This window comes from Peromyscus californicus, unplaced genomic scaffold, assembly GCF_007827085.1.
Source record: "Peromyscus californicus insignis strain IS unplaced genomic scaffold, ASM782708v3 Scaffold_18__1_contigs__length_77618521, whole genome shotgun sequence".
Lineage (NCBI taxonomy): Eukaryota > Metazoa > Chordata > Mammalia > Rodentia > Cricetidae > Peromyscus > Peromyscus californicus.
The window spans coordinates 52,617,502-52,637,284 of record NW_026294480.1 but is presented as its reverse complement, the minus strand read 5'-3'; the positions used below and the strand labels follow the sequence as shown (position 1 = coordinate 52,637,284).

The window sequence follows — 19,783 nt, the reverse complement described above, 5'->3', positions numbered from 1 at the left end:
AAAATATACAATAGTATATAGTATATTCAGAGAATTATGAAAAGAAAAAAAAAGTCTGTAGGGGTTAGGGATTCAGTGGAAAGGTTCCCATTACCAGAAAAGACCGTTTGTGTTTAGTTCAGATGCAGCTTTTTCCTACATAGTTTTGATTGGTGGTTGGGTGAATCTATGGATAAGGAATCATTACAGTATAGGCTGACTGTAGTTGGTTTTTAATCTCACCCTTATTCCAGTAAGTGTGTCTTGAGCATTTAAACAGTGTTAAATTGACAATACTAAGTTGTGTCTTATAGGAACACATTGGTGGCTGCTGTAGAAGCGACCTGAACACTGACCGAAGCAAAAGGTGGACTAGGGCAAGTTGTAGGCCCTGGCTTTGTCACTTTACTAGTCCAGTTTACCAGTGTGATTCTTTTCTTTTCTTGTTTTTTTTTTTTTTTTTTGGAGCTGAGGATCGAACCTAGGGCCTTGAGCTTGCTAGGCAAGCGCTCTACCACTGAGCTAAATCCCCAACCCCTACAATGCATTGTTTTGATAGCATGTGTTAGATAAGGACTGTTTTCAAGAGTACAGTAGGTCTTTAAATTCTTGAAAGATAATTTCTATATTTTCAACATAGCCGAAATAAGAAAGATAAAAAGAGAGAAAAAGAACGGGACCACATCGGTGACAGGAGAGAAAGAGAACGTTCCACGTCCACAAAAAAGAGTTCTAATGATCGAGACGGGAAGGAAAAGGTGGAGAAGACCAACACACCAGTTAAGGTGAGCTGCTCAGCCAGGGTCTGGGTGCAGAAGGGCACCAGGCCACAGGACACTGCTGCCATTCATATAGATCACATTGAAAAGATGAGAACCTGTTAACATGCAATCAGCTCAGGTCCTTCTTTGGAGAATCAGTAAATAACGTAGAAGGAGAAAATTGTAGAGAACTTCTGGGTAACAAGTGTATTTGATAGGTTTTTGATTGTGTCTGATGCTGTTTTCCTCAGCATACATTTGAGCACATTTGGTGAGACTTGGTTGTCATTGGTTTTGTAATAGATAGTTAAAATTAGATTTGTTCACGTGCAATACATAATTGAAAACCAAATTCCTTAACCAATACAGAATTGAAAACTAAAACTTCCTAATTAAGCTTTTTCTTGAAAATTGTAAGTACTTGTGAATTATGTCCCTTCTCTTTACTACCTTGTATAATTCTATTTGGAGATACAGGTTCTGGAGTTACTTTGATACTGATGGAAGTTTGTCATCATCATCAGTGACATTGGCATTATTTATTAAGCATGTATTACTTGTTAAGCGTTCTTTATTCTCACGTAATTCTCCCTTAGGCTGGGGGCAGAATTTGGACTACCTTTGAAGGCTTTCCTAAGAGGAACAGGGGCTTCCTTTTGTACATACTCACATTTATTTCTTGTGTTTTGGAAAGCTGTTTGGTTTTTTGGGAGTTTTACAAGGCTGTTTTTGAAGAGCTAAAATTTCTGTTTTCCTGTTGTATTTTGATTTTGTTACCATGAGTTGCCTGTCTTTTGTTGGAAATAACTTACACAGAGCAAATGGATCCATGTGCTTGCATGGATTTTCATGAAAGAAAACAATACAGTTTTTCACAAAAAATATTCACAAAGGACAGAGTTACATCATTTAGCCATATATAATTACAGACAATTCTTGTGCAAAGTAATGAGCATGCACTTGCTGTTTGTTGTAGAAGGAACACAGTAAAGAGGCAGATCCAAGTGTGAGCAAAGATGCAGAGGAGAAGGACTCACCAAGGACTGAGGAAGAAAACCCAGTACAGCAGAATGGGAATTGCCAACCAAATGAAGAGAGCCTCTGCAGCAAAGCCGATGTGGTGTAGGATCACCCCTTGCTGTGTCTCTCCCTCCACGGTGGGATCAAACCCAAAGCTTTCAGTTCGCAACAAGGTGTAAACGGGGAAGAAACCCACATGTGGGAACTAACAGCTTTTCCGGCTATGAGGTGACATTGTGGACATCTTGTTACTGAGCATGGACATCATGAAATAATCAGATGTTACCCGAATTCACCATCTTCTGAAGTCTGTGCATTTCCACGGTGGCTGGCACACTTGTCATATGGTCATTAGTGGTTGCCAAGAAGCATTGCAAATAAATTGAATGTCACAGATCCAGAATTGAACTATCCCTAAAGACTGGAGATGAGCATTGGAGGCTCTTAAAGAAAATGCTAGTTACTGAATTTTGTATTGTTTTACTTTTTTAAGAAAAATTTTCAATATATACAGTTTGATGATGTGCTTGAAATTTGTGCAGATATATACACACACTCTTGTAAAGTGCAAAGTATGTAAGAAGTTTTAACATTTACTTCACAGGACTTAACAGTGATTATGGTAAATTCTCACTATTGTGTTTTCTTTTGCTCACTGTTTTGGACATCGTTTTCCTTTAAACCAGTTTTACAGATTAAAATTGCTTAAATAAGTGGATTACAAACCAACTGACAGTGCATGCTCCTGTTCTCTTTCCAAAGAAGAGCAGCTGTGTCGAATACTACTAACACCATGTTGGTATTCAGTGTTGAGAATCATTGTGTCTGCCACGAAATGAGCATTTCTTCTTGAACTTTCTTGACATTTCCAAGCTCATGAATAATATTGCAGTGTGTCTTGTCGGCTGTAGGTGGCAAAGATGCCCTTATAAAAAAGAAACTGAGTTTTCCAAATGGGCTATGGGAGCACAGGCTGAAGCTTTAGTGCCTTCTACAATGTGTGGTATACTGTTTTCTAGGATTTTATATGTGCTAGTCATTCTCAGTCCATATGGAATCCAGATGGCTGTATTCTGTTCCCAACTGTTGGGAAGTGTGCGAGGGGTGGGTCAGAAGCGCTTCTTAAGTCAGTTAAGAGAAGGAAGTCCTGTTTACAAGACTTGTGGAGTTTCAAACAACAATGTAGTTTTGGGACCACCAGTTTTATACTGTGATGATTGAAAAGGAGACATACTCTTACTTCAAATCAGAGGAAACCTGTTAGTTGACTTCATTGGATGGCCTTAATATTACCTCGCAATCATATTCTTCTAATGATACAGAAATTATACTTAAGGAAGGACTGGGGCGTACAGAGGTGGTTTTGTGTTTAATGATACGCTTATGCGAGTTTAAGGCACACGGTCATTCACTGATCTTAGGCTCAGCTTTTCATAGACGGTATGCAAGTAGTAAAATGAGAACTTAATGTTTTCTGTAAAACTCTAAATTCTAGTGAATGCACTATTCATTATTGTTACATTTCCAAAAAACAAAAACAAAAAACAAAACCCTTAATTCACAAATCTTATTTAAAAATCAATTTTAATTTTATTTAAGACAACCTAATACAATCACATTACTCAGTTGCCTTACCTCATGGGAAGGATTGCTGTCACAGATTTAAAAAGTCAAGTAGTACTTTAGTTACTTGGTTCCAGCTTGAATCTTGTTTTCATATTAATACTGTTGAAACTATAATTTGAAGAGTAGAAAGGCCCGTTCTGTAAGTCATAAAGCCTGGTTCGATTATGAAGCTGCTTAATCATCTTCAGGTGTTCAAATTACTGTGTGTATGTGTGTGTGTTTTTTGGTTTTTTTTGTTTTTGTTTTTGTTTTTTTGGTCACTGTGTACATTAAACTTTTGGAAAATACTTTACTATGTAAAGTATAGATGGCCGTTTTAATCTTTTAGCCACATACGGTTGGCTAGTAACAGCTTATTCTGATACAGAAATGCTTGGGCACCTGTGGAAAGATTGTGAAGGAGTGTGTCTCGCTTCAACCGCTGTCTTATTTATGATATGTAAGTAGACTAGAGCAAATGTTTGAATCTTTGTTATTTTTTAGTACCATTTCTCTAATAAAGTTCAGTATTTTAGAGGAAAGAGTCTTCAGTTTCATCCTGCTCTCATTTTGTTTGGCCCACGGAGGGTTTTGACATAGCCAAAGCAGCCTTGTGCAATGTCTCTGCAACAGCCCCGTGTAAGATGAGGTGTTTTCCTGTCCTCTGCACAATTCAAATGTTCTCATGGTGGAAATGAACATTTACTCCTACCGCTGATTACTTTTCATGCAGGTATTTATTTTGCTCAAATAACCATTAATGTAGAAAAACGTTTTACAAATTCAGAACGAGTTGGGATTACCCGAGAAAGTCAAGTCAGATGCTGTGGGATTGGTGTATGTGTTGTGAGGCACATAGGGACAGCCACACATGTTCTTTGGTTTCCTTTGCTGTTCTCTAATAAGGTACTGTATTTCTTTCAAGAATTTTTTTTGTCAGCCGGGCAGTGGTGGCGCACGCCTTTAATCCCAGCACTCGGGAAGCAGAGCCAGGCAGATCTCTGAGTTTGAGGCCAGCTTGGTCTACTGAGTGAGTTCCTGGACACAGGGCTACAAAGAGAAACCAAACCCTGCCTTGAAAAACAAAACAAAACAACCAAAAAAATCTTTGTCACTCAAGATCCTGTCAGGGAAACCTGAGGTAGGATGGGACGAACCCTCCCACTGACTGCCAGTGCGGTGGCTCTTTGCCTCCCCCTGGACAGGATCTGACACTGTTGATGGATGGCTTCGTGTGCACACTGAGCTGTTACAGGCACTGACCTGGTGGCTTTGCAGGTAGACCGCAGCAGGTCCTTAACTTCTGGGACTGTTGCCATAGTCGCTGTTCCCAATTTAATCTAGTTGATTTAGACTGAAAACACTACTTGGCCTGTAATCTCCATGTTTAGAATTTTTTTTTGAACAGATTCAGTGCTGCTTATATATTTATCTTTATGTTAGAGGCTTAAATTTTGGTATACTCAGTTACAAATAAAAACCAATGTTTATAATCAAGATGGTTTATTATTTTTTTGGTCAAGAAAAGTTCCTTTTAAGATACTAATATTGTTCCTTTGTGTTGCTATCTTATTTTCAAATTTAAAAAAGATTCAACCTTTTATCTACACCTGCCTTGACCTATGAGATTATTTAATTTTAAGGGTTATGAAGCTCACTAATAGGCTTTAAACTATTTTCAATTTACAGTGCGTTACAGATGGAGTATGATTTCACTTCATGTTAGTGGAGTTGGCAGCTAGTGTCAGTCCTTTTGAAGGGATGCATTGGTAAGGGAGCATCTGTGAGTCATTGAAAAGAGGATTTAACTGAGTGGATTATGAAGCTGAGCCATCCCCACGATGGAGAGATGCAATGCCTATTCATTATGTATTTATATGTTTTCCCACCTTAATGCTTTCTCATGTTTACTCACTAATAGTCACTTAAATTATTTTTGGATTCTAGATTTAGTGCTCTCCAAGGGCTTCATCCTATTTCTGGAAGCAGGAGCCTGATATAAATGTAACAAAATAATCTTTTAAAATAAAACTTGTTTTCTACTTAGTTTGTAGGTCAGCCTTTAATTCCTTTTGTCTTTTATTGTACCCTTAATGCTGTTTCACCTGAGCAGTGATATATAATTAGAAGATTAAAGACTAAAGCCATTTATGACTTCTGGTCTATAATTAGGTTAGATTTAGTAATTTTACAATTACTAAATTTACCAGTTACAATCTGGGCTAAGATACTTTTGTAGTTTCTGGAATTTATTTGTTTATAATTTTTTCTTTCTTGGTGTTGGGGATTAAACCCAGGGCTTCAAAGTGTTCTGTCATTGAACTGCAGTCCAATGCATAACAATATTTTAAAGGTAGATTTTTTTTTAAAATCTGTAGCATGATATTTAAGTTTATAGGCAACTAACATTTAATTTGGAAAACTGCCAATTTGGGAGATACTGACATTTAAATTCTAGGATCAAAAACGGGGTAGTGGTCTTTGTATTCTTGATTTACTTTTATTTGCTGACAGAGACAATCCTGACTATGTAAGATCAGACTCATCAAACTCACTGAGAACTGTAGAATTCTACTGGTACATGGTACCAGTGGGCAACACATGATTGAGGGATAATGCAGAGGACTGGTTTCCATACAAGATTAAATAGACTGGGTAACTGTATAGGTCAATTTAGTAGTTAAAAATACCCTCTTGGTCTCAAGTAATTTAATAGAACAATGCTATAGATCACCAAGGGAAAAGTTAATGTAAGCATAAAGATACTGCCTAGGTGTGTGTGAGTAGGACTACTTTCACATCGTACTAGTAAAGAGCTATCAAATGCTGCTGCTATTATGTTGCCATATTTTTAATAAAATGAAAATCTTGAAATCCACTGTTGAGTAGTAATTTCATCTTCTGGGTCAGATATTTGCATCTCACAGCTTGTTTTTATGACTGAAATGTGATTTGCTCCTCTGGGCTTCAGAGATGACCACCCAGACAGGTTTCTGCATATCATGCAGTCCTGTCTTACAGGTAAATATAATTGAGGCGTTCCATATCAAGCATTTGGTGGCATTCTAAGTGATAGCTGCTCAAAGTCCCATTTGTTCATGGCATCAGCTTCCTGGGGGTTTTTGTGTAGTGATCACTGCCACCATGTCTTAATAGCAAGTGAAATGCTTTCTTTAATTTTGGGAACTACAGTTCTTGAGGCCAGTGAATTGTGTGCTGAGGGTGGCCTTTGAAGTGAGATTAACCAGTTAGTCCAAGTTGCCTCCTTAAAAATAAATTAACTAGGGCTGGTAAGGTGATCCAGCAGGTAAAAGTATGTGCCGACATACTGGATTTGGTCACCAGGACCCATGTGGTAGAAGGAGAGACCTGACTTCCCAAAGTCGTTCTCTGATCCAGTGTGCCATGGTGTGTGTGCACAGTGGGTGCTATAATAGACTTCCAGCCGGGTCCATTCAGGATTTAGTATGACCTCGTGGCTTGGCCGGCCCATCTGTGGTGAGTGAGGCCCTTGCCTTAACTGCCCTCTCAGAGAAAACTTGCCATTTTGGTTTTCCAGAGGGTTGTGTGGCATGGGCAGGGGCTGGAGAGGCTTTCTAGGAAACTGTGGTAGCAGATGTAGACTGCAGTATGTGGTTCTTCTCATTGGACTTCATACAGTGATGCCAAGGTGGAGTGGCCACTTCTGACAGACACTGGATTAAAAGTATAATTATAGTAGTATAATATGCTTTTTATAATACATTTTTTTTTTAAACATTGGGAAAGCCAGCCTAAATGTAAATGGCTAGCTAGTTCTCTTAGAGTATGTGTGTGTTTAATGGATTAGCCACAATATGCTCACTGGAAGTCGGAAGTGAAGTTACATAGGCATGACCTCTCCTATTTTTCCTCCCCGGGGCTCCAGTCTTCAAATATTTTGACACAGCTCACTGAATATTGTAAGACTAGATAGCTTACTCGTCAGTTCTCCAGTACCACTGTCCATTTTAACTTCCAACTTGACACTGCCCTCATAAACCTTTGCTAAGTCAATTCCAGTTTCCTCCGAAAGGTCCTGGTTACTGTTGTTTTAGAGACTTGAGTCTTGTGTCGCCTGGCTGGATTTGCACTCCCGTTGCCTACACTACTGCCCAATCCATGCCCCTCACCCCCGCCTCCTAAGTATCTCGACAGGCCCTTTATCAGGAATGATTGTAGACACGTAGGATAAATTCCTCTGGCAGGAAGGTAATTTACAGTATTGGAGTTAAGTCCTTTTCATTTTAATCTGTTTTTGTAAACTCCTAATTGGTCTGACTCCGAGTTATTTCAGTGTATGTGGCTACTTAATTAACCTTCTTTAAATTGGCCAGGCCTTCTCATTTTGGTGAAAGGATCATGCTAATCTAATTGCATAAGTTAAAAGTGTTCCCTCATCTTTAATTTTTTTGAGGACATTTGTACTACATTGTTAAGGGTAATTCCACAGTGAAGCCAGTTTGAGCCTGAAATGTTACTTTACAGTTACATTGATGTGTGTGTGTGTGTGTGTGTGTGTGTGTGTAGGTTGGAGGACAACTTGAGGGACTCTGTTCTTCCACTATGGGGCCTGGGGATTAAATTTAGGTCCCCAGGTGCCTTTATCACCTGAACCATCTCATTGACCCTGGAATTGTTTTTTAATTACAAATTCCGTATTAACAAGTAGACTTAGGGTTACTCCTGGCGTTTTAAAATAAGCTGTTGTGTGATTCTTTTTAAGTTGATGAATTTGTGTGAAATTGTTCGTATTTCCTGTAGACATTTAAGGTCTATCTCGTTTTTAAGCCTGGCTTTCTGTTTATTTGGATGAGTTTAGTAGGGCACCTGTGGGTTGCCTTAAGTCACATTGTTTTCATTGTCTTTCTGTAATTTTGTGTACAGGGTTAGGTATTTTGTTATTTTTGATCTTTACTTTCTCCCCTGAAAGTATGAATGGGAACTCTTGACTTGAGACCTTTTCTATTCTGACATTTTAATGCTCTGCACCCCCACAAATCCAATACATTGTTTCTTTGTTTTCTTTCAATTCACAACACCTCATAATTTCCCTTGAGTTTCGTTTTTAATTCGTGAGTTATTTAAATGTGTGTTATTTAGTGTCCAAATATTTGGAAATTACTAGTGATCTTTTCTTTTTTTCGTTGTAGTTAGGAAACATGGAGTTGGTTGTTTTTGCTCTTTCTCTTTGGCTCTTTAGTCTTTTGGGTTGTGTGTGAGGATTTATTTTTTGCACTTGCATGATATCTTTTACCATCATTTTACTTCAGTTTTTCAGCTTGTTAATATTTAAATTATTTGGGACTGGAGAGATGGCTCTGAGGTTAAGAGCAGTGGCTGCCCTTCCAGAGGACCTGAGTTCAATTCCCATCAACCACATGATGGCTCACAACCATTTAGGATGAGATCTGGAGCCCTCTTCTGGCATGCAGGCGTACATGCAGGCAGAACATTATATACATGATTAATAAACAATAATTAATAAGTAAATTTAAAAAGGAATAAATAAAATAAATTATTCATCTGTGAGAAGTCTGTAATTTGTTCTTTTTTTTTAATTGGGTCTTAGCCAGGTGTGGTAGTGCATGCCTTAAATCCTACTAGCATTTGGGAGACATCCAGGCAGGCAGGGTTGTTACACAGAGAAACCCTGTCTCAAAAAGGCCAAAAACAAACAAAACCAAACCTGGATTTTAATATCTCTTTCTTTGAAAGTTGCAGTGTTCTGTTTCTGAGTTTACTAGTACTCTATGGTTAGCAAGGCTGATGAAGGTGTGGCTTTTCTTATTAGTGTATAAACATCAAAGGGATGAGGTACTCAATAGCTCCAGTACTAGGCAATGCACTCTTAGGCAAAAAGCATCATATGCCCATCATGTACCAGAATGCCATGGGCTGACACATGCTTATAGTTTTTGTCTTTTATTGTTTGTTTGCAGTACTGAGGATTGAACATTGACCCCCTGGTACATGCTGAGTAAGCACTATCACTGAGCTACATCCTGAGCCCATGATGATAGTTTCTTATCTGCTATTAATCTTACCTAGTGTACCTTAAAACAAACTGAAACCCCAGATACTGTGTTTTGCAACTCCAGCTCAAATTTCTATTTCCTTTATATCTTTACAAGCTTAAGTGTGAAGTGCAGTAACATGTAATTTGTAAAATTTACCATACTGGGTGTTGAATATTTTTGCATCTTGTGGATATTCTTGAGGGGTATGTGTGTGTGTGTGTGTGTGTGTGTGTGTGTGTGTGTGTGTGTTTTCTTGAGGCACCTAAGTTCCTCGGACTTTGTTTCAAAGTGTAGTTTTTTGTTTTTGTTTTTTAACGATAAAGCTTCTGGCTTATTTGGGTACTTTCAAATGTATACAGCTCAAAGTAGAAAAATAAAAACAAAGTAAATCTTACAAACACAAATGTTTGCACCGAGTGGTGAGATCATGTCATGCTGAAGGTGAGTGTCTACACTCCACAGGGAATCCAAAGCGTAGTTTTTAAGGTTTTGTTGAGGAGGCCCTGATTGGCCTTTTCTCCGGGCTCATTTTATCCACTACTGATGCAGTAACTCTTCCAAGCACCTGCTGTGCTGGGAATTGTCTTTCTTGGCCTCCACTCCCACCCCCATGCACTCTCCAAGGATCACAATTGTCAGCTCTATTCCGGCTCTGGGAAGACTGATTGTTCAGAGGGTTTTTTCTGGGCTTTGGTTGGAGGATTTTTTTTTTTTGGCAGGGGTGGTGGTGCAGAAGTTTGTGTACTCATACTGGAGTACATGTGTGCAGGTATGTTCATGTGTATGGAGCTTAGAGGTGAACTTCAGGTGTGGTTCTTCGGGAGACATCCACCTTGTTCTTGTGGACAAGGCCTCTCACTGGGACCTGGCACTGGCTGATTCAGCTAGGGTGACTGCCAGTGAGCCCCAGGGCTTTTCTTGTGCCTGACTCCCCAGTGCTGGCATGACAGGCACATACCACCACACCGTGTTTTTCCAGGGGAGCACTGGGGATCGAACTCAGGCCCTCGTGTTTGTACTGCATATAACTGACTAGTCATCTCACCATCTTGGACTTGGGCGAGTCTCGTGGCTGTTCCTCAACTGACGATATGAATGGCCCTGTGGTGGTCTGCAGATCGCCAGAGTTTGTTCTGTGCAGCTCTTTGCTCCACATCCTGTCCTAGGATCTCTGGCCACCTTGACCTTAGTGGACTTCTAACTTCGGCTCCTTAATGCAGACGACTAGGTTGGGCCTCGGTTCCCCTCCCTTGACTTTAGCGATGACCTTCCTACAGTAGTCCAGGGCAGGCAGTGCCTACCTTGTTTGTTGATAGCATGCTCAGTGATTTGCAATGCCTGATGTTCAGTTTCTAATTGTGTCCTGTCTGTCTGTCTACCTTCCTACCTATCTATCATGTCACAATGGTTGTATATGGTGTTTTTTACTATATCAAATATGATGGTAAATGTAGTTTATAATTCTTGTTACTCTGCTTTAGCCATAAGTAGAAATCTGCTGTCATAATTTTTAGTATATGGTTCTAGGCTGTATGGGGTGTGTGTGTGTGTGTATGTGTTTGTGTGTGTGTGTGTGTGTGTGTGTACATGCTTCTGTATGGTATATTATGCAGGTGTATGCCTTTTCAGGTGCATGCAGTGTCCAGAGCAAGATGGCAAGTGTCTTCCTCTATTGCTCTCAGTCTTACCGCTTCCAAGACAGGGTTTCTCACTGAACCAGATGTTCACTGGTTCAGCTAGCTCAGCCAGCCAGTGAGCTCTCTGAATCTACCCCTCTCTGCTCTTCAATGTTTGGGGTACAGTCACGTGCAGCCATCCTGGCTTTTTACCTGGCTACTGAGGATTTGAACTCATGTCCCTCATACACACAGAGCAGGCAGTGTTACCCTCTGAGCCACACACCCCCCCCAAACTGCATACTGTTTTGTTATTTGTCAAAAAATTACTTTATACAAAAAAAAAAAAAAAAGGCCGGTACGGAAGTATATCTGTGATTCCAGCACTTCGAGAGTCAAAGCGGAAGGGCTGCTGTGAGTTCAAGGCCGTTTGGTGCTACATAGCAAACAGCAAGGCTGTCAGTGTTGCATAGCACAACCCTGTTTAAAAAACAGCCGGGCGGTGGTGGCGCACGCCTTTAATCCCAGCACTCGGGAGGCAGAGGCAGGTGGATCTCTGTGAGTTCGAGGCCAGCCTGGTCTACCAAGTGAGTTCCAGGAAAGGCGCAAAGCTACACAGAGAAACCCTGTCTTGAAAAAAAAGAAAAAAAAAAAAACCAGCAACAACAAAAAAGGATTGTGCAGACTGCCGTGGGACTGTCTTTCTGTGTGCTGTGAATATAGGTTGCTCCCATTGGTTAATAAAGAAGCTGCTTTGGCCTATGGTAAGGCAGGATAAGAGCCAGGTGGGAAATCCAAGCAGAGAGACGGAGAAGAAGGGCGGAGTCAGGGCTGATGCCATCCAGCCACCCAAGGAACAAGATGCCAGCAGATCGGTAACGCCATGTCCACGTGGCAAAATATAGATGAATAGAAATGGGTTAATTTAAGATGTCAGAGCTATCTAGTATTGTGCCGGTGTCATGAGACATACCCCCTCCCCCAAGCAAGACCACCACAGAGCCGATACCTGATGCAAAACACATAGGGGTTTATTGATAACAAGCATGCCCCGGCTTGTCTGTGTCCAACACTCTAACTAAGCAGGTGGAGGAGGACAGCCCTGAGCTCTCAGGGTGAGGGGTTTTTACCTCCTGCAAGCTGGGAGGTACAAGCCTTTGAGTCATATGATTGGGTGAGGGTGTGTAACCTTTGAATTTACTGGTTGGGGATTAGAGTTACCATTTTTGGGCAGGCCTAGACAAGTCCCCAGGCTCTGTCCTTGAGCTGCCATGGAGACTGGCTGACCTAGCACGTACTGACTGTGGGGGCTGACTCAGTGGCCCAGGCTCTGTTCTTGACTCATGCATGTAGCTCTAAGTTGGTGAGGGGTCCCAGACAATAAACAACTGGCTGAATCTTGAGCAGTCAGAATACATGCAGAAAGGGAGCTACTACAAGGACTATGTCTTTTGTTCATGGCCCTCCCAGAAGCTGCTTGCTCAAATCTCAGGAAACTGAAATTGAGGCCTGATCTCTGAGAGAAGATTAAGCAGCCTGTTATGGCATCTGCTTGGTCCTTTCACTAGCAATAAGTCTGAGCCATAGACCAAACAGTTTGTAATTAATATTAAGCCTCTGACTAGTTATTCGGGAACAGGCAGGCAGGAGAGATTTGTCTGTTTACAGCAGACATACTGTATGCTGTAAACATATTTGTAGACAAATTCCCCTGGAAAGGATCAGAACATGGTAGGTTTAAACCGTGGAGGCTTCATAGTGAATCCTTCCCAGGTCTTAAGGACAGAGGAAGGAACAGGTATTAGCAGGATTGATGCCTCAGCCCAGCCTCTTGCGCTTCTTGCCCTTGCTACACGAAGAAGGAGGCTTTATAAGGATTGGTTTCTGGGCAGATCACAAAATCTCACTTTCTGAAAGATTCCAGGGATCTGGCTCAGCCAGAGGTTGATCTCATTGCCAGGGAGCTTGGATTCCAGAAGGCTCAGGAACATATGCAGGTAGGCATTCTTGATACAAGATATGGAATTGCAGACGTTGAATGGAGAGTAAGCCAATGATGAAACACGCTGTGAAACTAACTACTTAAACTTCAGCTAATGACCTAGATTGCCCTGTGATAAAGTACTGTTAGTTTCCATTGGAATTTTGTGTGTATATGTGTAAATATGTGTGTGCAGTATGTATAAACACGTAATGGAGGGGTGTGGTTGCACCTCTGCACACATGTAGAGTTTAAGGGAAGATGCCAAGTATCTGCTTTCCATCTTATTCCTTTGAGGTGGAGTCTCTCTCTGATAGCCCCAGCTATATCGTATTGTCTCCACCTGCCCCACCCAGCAGGGATTTTTAATGTGGGTTCTGAGGATTTGAACTCAGGCCCTCACACGTGTGCACCAAACGTTCTTAACTCTACAAGCCATCTCCTGGTGCAGTCCACTAGAATGTTGATAGAGCTGGTCTGCTTGGCCTGCGAGTTCCCTAAGTTCATGAGCTTGTAAGTTGCTCATCAAGTCTTAAGAGTAGCGTAATAAATTGAGGGCAATAAAAATAAGTATATTTTTTCACCTCTTCTCTCAAAAGTAAGTATATTCCTTTACAGTATTCTTGGAAGCAAAGGAAGAACCTGGTGGCTCCCCACAATCTGAAGTCGATGACGGTAGGAGCGAGGCTTCTGCTAGCCCCTCCGGTATCCTGTGCAGTCAGGAATCAGTGCTGCCTTCCGGTGCTGGGATTCTGTGGTGCGTGGCATAGCAAGCAGAGCTCAGCTTGGCGCACAGCTTCCTTTGTCTCCTGCATTATGCAGTGTGAATGTACAGACTTGAACTGTGGAAGCACCTGCGGCAGGAGTCCAGTTCAGGACTCTTTTCCTCCAGGTGTCAGCATCCGACTGGCCTGTTCAGCATGCAGAGGCTCTGAGAACTTATAAAAAGATGTAGTGGCTCAAAGAAGAATGAACGCTGAGCAGGGTGTGGGGATGCATGACTGTAATCCCAAAATTTGGGGTGAAGCAGGAGGATCAGGAGGTCAAGGCCAGTCTCAGCTGTTACTACATAATCAATTTTAGGCCATCCTGGGCTACATGACATCCAGTCTTAAAGCAAAACAAACCAAGTATGAGACTAAGCTCACACAAATATGCTGCAGATGAATAAGAGTGAACTCTTTGTGGGCAACAATATTTTAGGACATGAGAGGATCATGGTAAAGGTTCCATTCTTTACTTCCTACTCTTACTTTACAGGTGAGGAGGAAGTGAGCCCTGTGTCTCACTACCAGCTAAGGAGTAGAGACTGAGTGGGACTCAAAAATTCTGGGCTATGTTCCATCCAAGACTGTTAGTTGTTTTTGCTCTTTTGGGGGGCCCATCACCCAGCTCCCAAATAAATCACACGTGGAGGCTTATTCTTAATTATAAATGCCTGGTCTTAGCTTGGCTTGTTTCTAACTAGCTTTTCTTAAATTATCCATCTATCTCAGGCCTTGGGGTTTTTATCTTTCTCTATTCCTATATACCTTTTCATTCCTTCTCTGTGTCTGGCTGTGTAGCTGGGTGGCTGGGTGGCTGGACCCTGAAGTCCTCCTTGCTCCCTCTCGTTCCTCTCCTCCCAGATTTCTTTCTCCTTCTATATCTTCTCTCTGCCTGCCAGCCCCACCTATCCTTTCTCCTGCCTTGCTATTGGCCGTTCAACTCTTTATTAGACCATCAGGTGTTTTAGACAGGCACAGTAACACAGCTTCCCAGAGTTAAACAAATGCAACATGAACAAAAGTAACACACCTTAAAATAATGTTCCCCAACACAAGAACCATTGTTCACTACTCTAATAAATTAAAATTTGGATAAATTTTCAAAGTACTTAAAAACCCATGCAGAAATTACTCATAAAAATGCCAGTTCTCTGGTGCCACATTCCGGGGCTTGCAAACATCATTGATAGCATTAAAAAAAAAAAAAAAAAGTCTTCACTTTCAAGGAAGCCAAGGCTTCCGGTGGTGGCAATTCCATTAATCTTGGTGAACCCATGGAGATGTCTGAGTTAATATGATTTACGATCAAAGATGTCCTGAAAGGCTGCTATAACTTCATTACCAGTACTTGACTTTTAGAAGCATTACAGATACTAAAATAAACAATGAGAACATATTCTGACATTGTTGTCATGTGATTTTTTTCCACTAATCCCAGATGAGGTACCAAAAATTTAATGAGCAATTTCATCGTTGAATGAAACAAATAGATCTGATATTTGTTCCAAGGGTTGGGGTGACGTTGGTTCAGATGGAACATGGGAGTTTTGCTTAGATTGTTCTGTCTTCACAGACTAAGACCTACTTTAGATGTATCCTGGCTCCCTGGGTCCTTTACCATGTTTCATTCAATTCTCTCGAACAGTTCATAAATCACAAATCCTAGAGGTAGATTCCATTTGAGGTATTTTCATCTTCTCATGTTACCCAAGTAACGCATCAGGGCTGATGGAACAAAGCACCATGGATGAGAGGGTTTAAAATGATGGAAATGTCTTTTCCCCCACTCCAAGTTAGGGGTCAGAAGTCAAAGTTCATCAGGGTCCTGCACTCTCTGTAGACTCTCAGTGGTTTGCCAGTCCTGCATTTCTCGGCTCATGAGTGCAGGACTCCAGTCCTCGCCTCCAAGTGGCCATCTCCCTGTGTCTCTTGTATTTTATTTATTTATCTGTGTGATATGTGCATGTGTGTGCAGGTGCGTTGCTGTTGTAGAATAGTATTTGAAGGTGCATTACTTTTGTTTATGCTCTGGAACATTTGTTTAATGATGCAAAGATGTGTTTGAGTAAATAAAATTCACCTGCGTTCAGGAAGCTGAGTCAGCAACTAGCTGACAGGAAGTGGTAGGGAGGAGCCAGGTGGAGGAGGGTTTTTAAGGAGGGGTGAGGAGAAGCAAGAGGGCTTTTTGGAAGATGCAAGCAAAGGAGGGGAGGTGAGCGACTTGCTATTCAGCCTCTCTGAGGAGCAGAATTCCACCTTAACCTTTGAATCTTGAGTTCTTTAGAGGGACAGAGGTTTAGATAAGTTCCCTTCTTAGCTTTGCAAGAGTCGGTACCTGAGGGCCCTTGGGGCCTAACCGCTGCTGGTAGCGCCAGAGTTGCAGTTGCTGATTCAAACAGCCGTGGCTTAAAAGGCAGCAACATTTCAATAAAAGGACAACACGTTGCCCTGTGAGTGCATGTGTAGAAGTCAGAGGTCAATTCCCAGTGTCTTCCTGTCTCTCTCCACCTTGTTTTGTGAGACAGATTCTCTCTGTGACTCTGGAGCTCACCAATTGGCTAGATTGTCGAGTCCCTGGCATCCTCCTGTCTCCACTTTCCAGTGCTGGGGTTACAGGCGTGCACACATGCACCCTCAGCTTTTATGTGGGTACTGGGATCTGAACACAGGTCTTCATGCTTGCTCTGCAGGCACTAAACACCCACTGTACTATCTTCTTAGCTTTACCCCCACAACTCCCTCTGCTTCTTTTACAGACAACACTAGAATCAGGGACCAGCCTACTCCAAAATGATTTCACCTTAGCTGGTTGCATGGGCACATCTGCAATGACCCTGTTTCCAAATAAGACCCCATCATTAACAGTGGTTAGGATGTAGAATTTCTGAGGACATACTTCTACATGTTGTAGCATGTAACCTTACTACTTCTGTATCATTACTGGCACCAATCACCATAGTTTTCCATGGGCCTCTTTAGGAGCAGGGAATAAGACATACCATATACAAAATGTATTCCTGACTTCAGCTTTTCCTCCATTGGAAAACTAATGATAGGCAAGCCAACCCATGGGTTTTCATTAGAAAAAGTTAGCATATGCAGTATTTTTGTTTGAATTGCTATGATGAAATACCTTCGGCTGGGTTACTTATAAACAACAGAAATTTGTTGCTCACAGTTCTAGAAGCTGAAAAGTCCAAGATAGGGCTCCATCAGATCTAATGTGTGTTGAGAGCCCACTTCCTCATAGATGATGCCTTCCATGAGGTCTAACATGGTGCAAGGGACTAAAGCTTCCTCAGGCCTCATTCAAAGGGCATGATCCCATTTATAAGGTTTCCACCCTCAAGACTGACCACTTCTAAGGGTCCCAGTCTTAATAGCCTGACAGGACAATAAATGGATTCCAAACATTTTTGAATGCTGTATACAAAATATCTGCAGAATACTTCCTAATCCACATACGCCACTATGTTCAGTGGGTGATAGAAATGAAGACAGTGGCTGGGCGGTGGTGGCGCACACCTTTAATCCCAGCACTCGGGAGGCAGAGCCAGGCGGATCTCTGTCAGTTCAAGGCCAGCCTGGTCTACAGAGCGAGATCCAGGAAAGGCACCAAAACTACACAGAGAAACCCTGTCTCGAAAAACCAAAAACAAAACAAAAAAATGAAGACAGTGAACTTTGGTTACCTTTAGAGGTGGCACATCAGGATACCAAAATGGCTTATATGTGGGAAAGTAGAAGAATTTTAGGGTGATGATTCTCTCTGGGGCCTGGGCAGTTAGGTTGAAGGTGGTAACAATATGTGAAATGGCAAAGCCTTGGGCAGAAAAAGATCTTGAGGGAGTGTAAAGAAATCATTTAGTGTTTGATACAGTAAGGTGGGAACATCTGTCTAGCAGGAGTGAAACAAATGGAGTGTTTTCTCCTGAGCTGTCAGTACTCAGCATAACCCTTCACCTCTGGTCATCGAAGTGTGTTATGGGATCGCCCCCAACAATCCATTCTCCCACAGACAATGCGTGAGGGTCCTCTCAGTCAATCTGACATTATCCTCTAGGAGTCTCACATCTCATGGTTAAGAGCTCGGTTCCTCAAGACTGCTCATGTCAGATGCCCATCTCAGATCTTAGCTCGTGCTTCTGACAAATGGTATGAGTTAAGGGTTCCCATGATTCCCTTCTCAAGTATAGTCTTTGCTGGATGGAGTTAAGAACTTGGGAAAGCCCTTAACAGTTATTATAAGGGCTGTCAAAAGAGATACAGAGATGCTGCAGATGTAAGAAATACACAGGTGTGTGTGTGTGTATGTATACCTTGGAGATTATGTGTTTTCTCCGGGTATGCTTCATCTATGTGTTCTGCAACCCAGAAGCTCTCAGAATCCTATTCATTTGAGTTTTCATGCCGGCCTCTTTCCATTCACCTGGCTGATTGAATGATTATTGATGATTTATGGCTTGCATAGACTTGAGTATTAATGGGTTGTGTCTAGCCAGTGGCTCTGTTGAGAGGTGGCGAAGCCTTGGGAGGTGGAAGCAAGTTAAGTCTTTGGGGATTGGGAATCCATTCCCTTCCTCTCTGTTTGTCTTTCCTGGCCCCCACAAGGTAAGCAGCTTTACTCTACCATGTACCCACTGTTGTCTGTACTGCCTTGACACAGGCCCCAAAGCAATGGTCAGCCACCATAGACAGAAACTTCAGAATCTGTGAGTGAAAATAAGTCTTCCTCCTTCTAAGGTTTTTGTCTGACACATGTTGTCATAGTGACAGAGAGTTGACTGATGGCAATCAACTTAACTTTCAGCCCCTCTCCCTCCCCCTCCCCCCCAGGTGTAAGGGATGAGAGTTTCTACCCCTTTATCATATGGTTGGTTCCTCATACATACTATTGAGGAGCCCCGGCCACTAATCCTTTCTCTAACACCCCAGAAGATAGCCAGTGCTCGTGATGGCTAATTCTTGGTTGTCAACTGGACACATCTGGGAAGAGGGAACCTCAGCTGAGGAATTGCATCCATCAGATTGGACTGTGGACACATTTGTGTGAGCATTTTCTGACTTGCTAATTGATGTAGGAAGAAGGACTAGTCCACTGTGGGCGGTACCATCCCTAGGTGGGTGGACTGAGCTGTGTAAGAAATGAAGCTGAGTGTGGGTTTGGAAGCAAGCCATTAAACAGAGTTCTTCTATGGCTTCTGCGTAAGTTCCTGCCCTGACTTCCCTCAATGATGGGCTTGTAACTTGAAAGTGTAAGATGAAATAAGCCTTTCCCTCCCCAAGTTGCTTTGGGTCATGGTGCTTATTATAGAAAGAAAAAAAAAAAAACAGATCAAAGTAGTACTCAAGAGAATCCAAAAGTGTTAGGAGCTTGTGCCATAAGACTGGACAAAGACCTAGTTAGATACATTTCTTTTTTTTTTTTTTTTTTTTGGTTTTTCAAGACAGGGTTTCTCTGTGTAGCTTTGCGCCTTTCCTGGAACTCACTTGGTAGACCAGGCTGGCCTCGAACTCACAGAGATCCACCTGCCTCTGCCTCCCGAGTGCTGGGATTAAAGGCATGTGCCACCACCGCCCGGCTAGATACATTTCTTTAACGTTTTAAAAAATTACATTTATTTTTTCTTGTGGAGGGGCTGGAGGGAGATGTGTTCCAGCACTTGTGTGGAGGTCAAAGGACAGCTTATGGGGGTCAGTTCTTGCCTTCTACCACACTGTTCCCAAGACTTGAACTCATGTCTTCAGGCTTGGTGGCAAGTGCATTTTAACCCACTGAGCTTTCTTGGTGTTCCATGAAAAGATACAGTTCTGTTTTTTTGTTGTTTTGTTTTTTGTTTTTTTTGAGACAGGGTTTTTCTGTGTAGTTTTGGTGCCTGTCTTGGAGCTCACTCTGTAGACCGGGGTGGCCTCGAACTCATAGAGATCCACCTGGCTCTGCCTCCCGAGTGCTGGGATTAAAGGTGTGCACAACCAACACCTGGCAAGATACAGTTCTTAATTATGAATCATACTA

At 41.9% G+C, this 19,783-nt stretch overlaps 1 protein-coding gene across 3 annotated transcripts in view; it reads left to right on the top strand.

Annotated features, from left to right (window-relative positions):
• Srek1 (splicing regulatory glutamic acid and lysine rich protein 1) overlaps positions 1–3,910 on the top strand; it is a 32,360-nt gene extending 28,450 nt beyond the window's left edge. For all 3 annotated transcript variants that reach the window (XM_052743399.1, XM_052743398.1, XM_052743400.1), the window contains 2 exons: positions 620–764; positions 1,717–3,910. In XM_052743399.1, coding sequence (XP_052599359.1) covers positions 620–764; positions 1,717–1,866 — 295 coding nt within the window. In that variant the 3' untranslated portion in view covers positions 1,867–3,910. The remainder of the gene's footprint in view (positions 1–619; positions 765–1,716) is intronic.
• Positions 3,911–19,783: the final 15,873 nt, after the last annotated feature.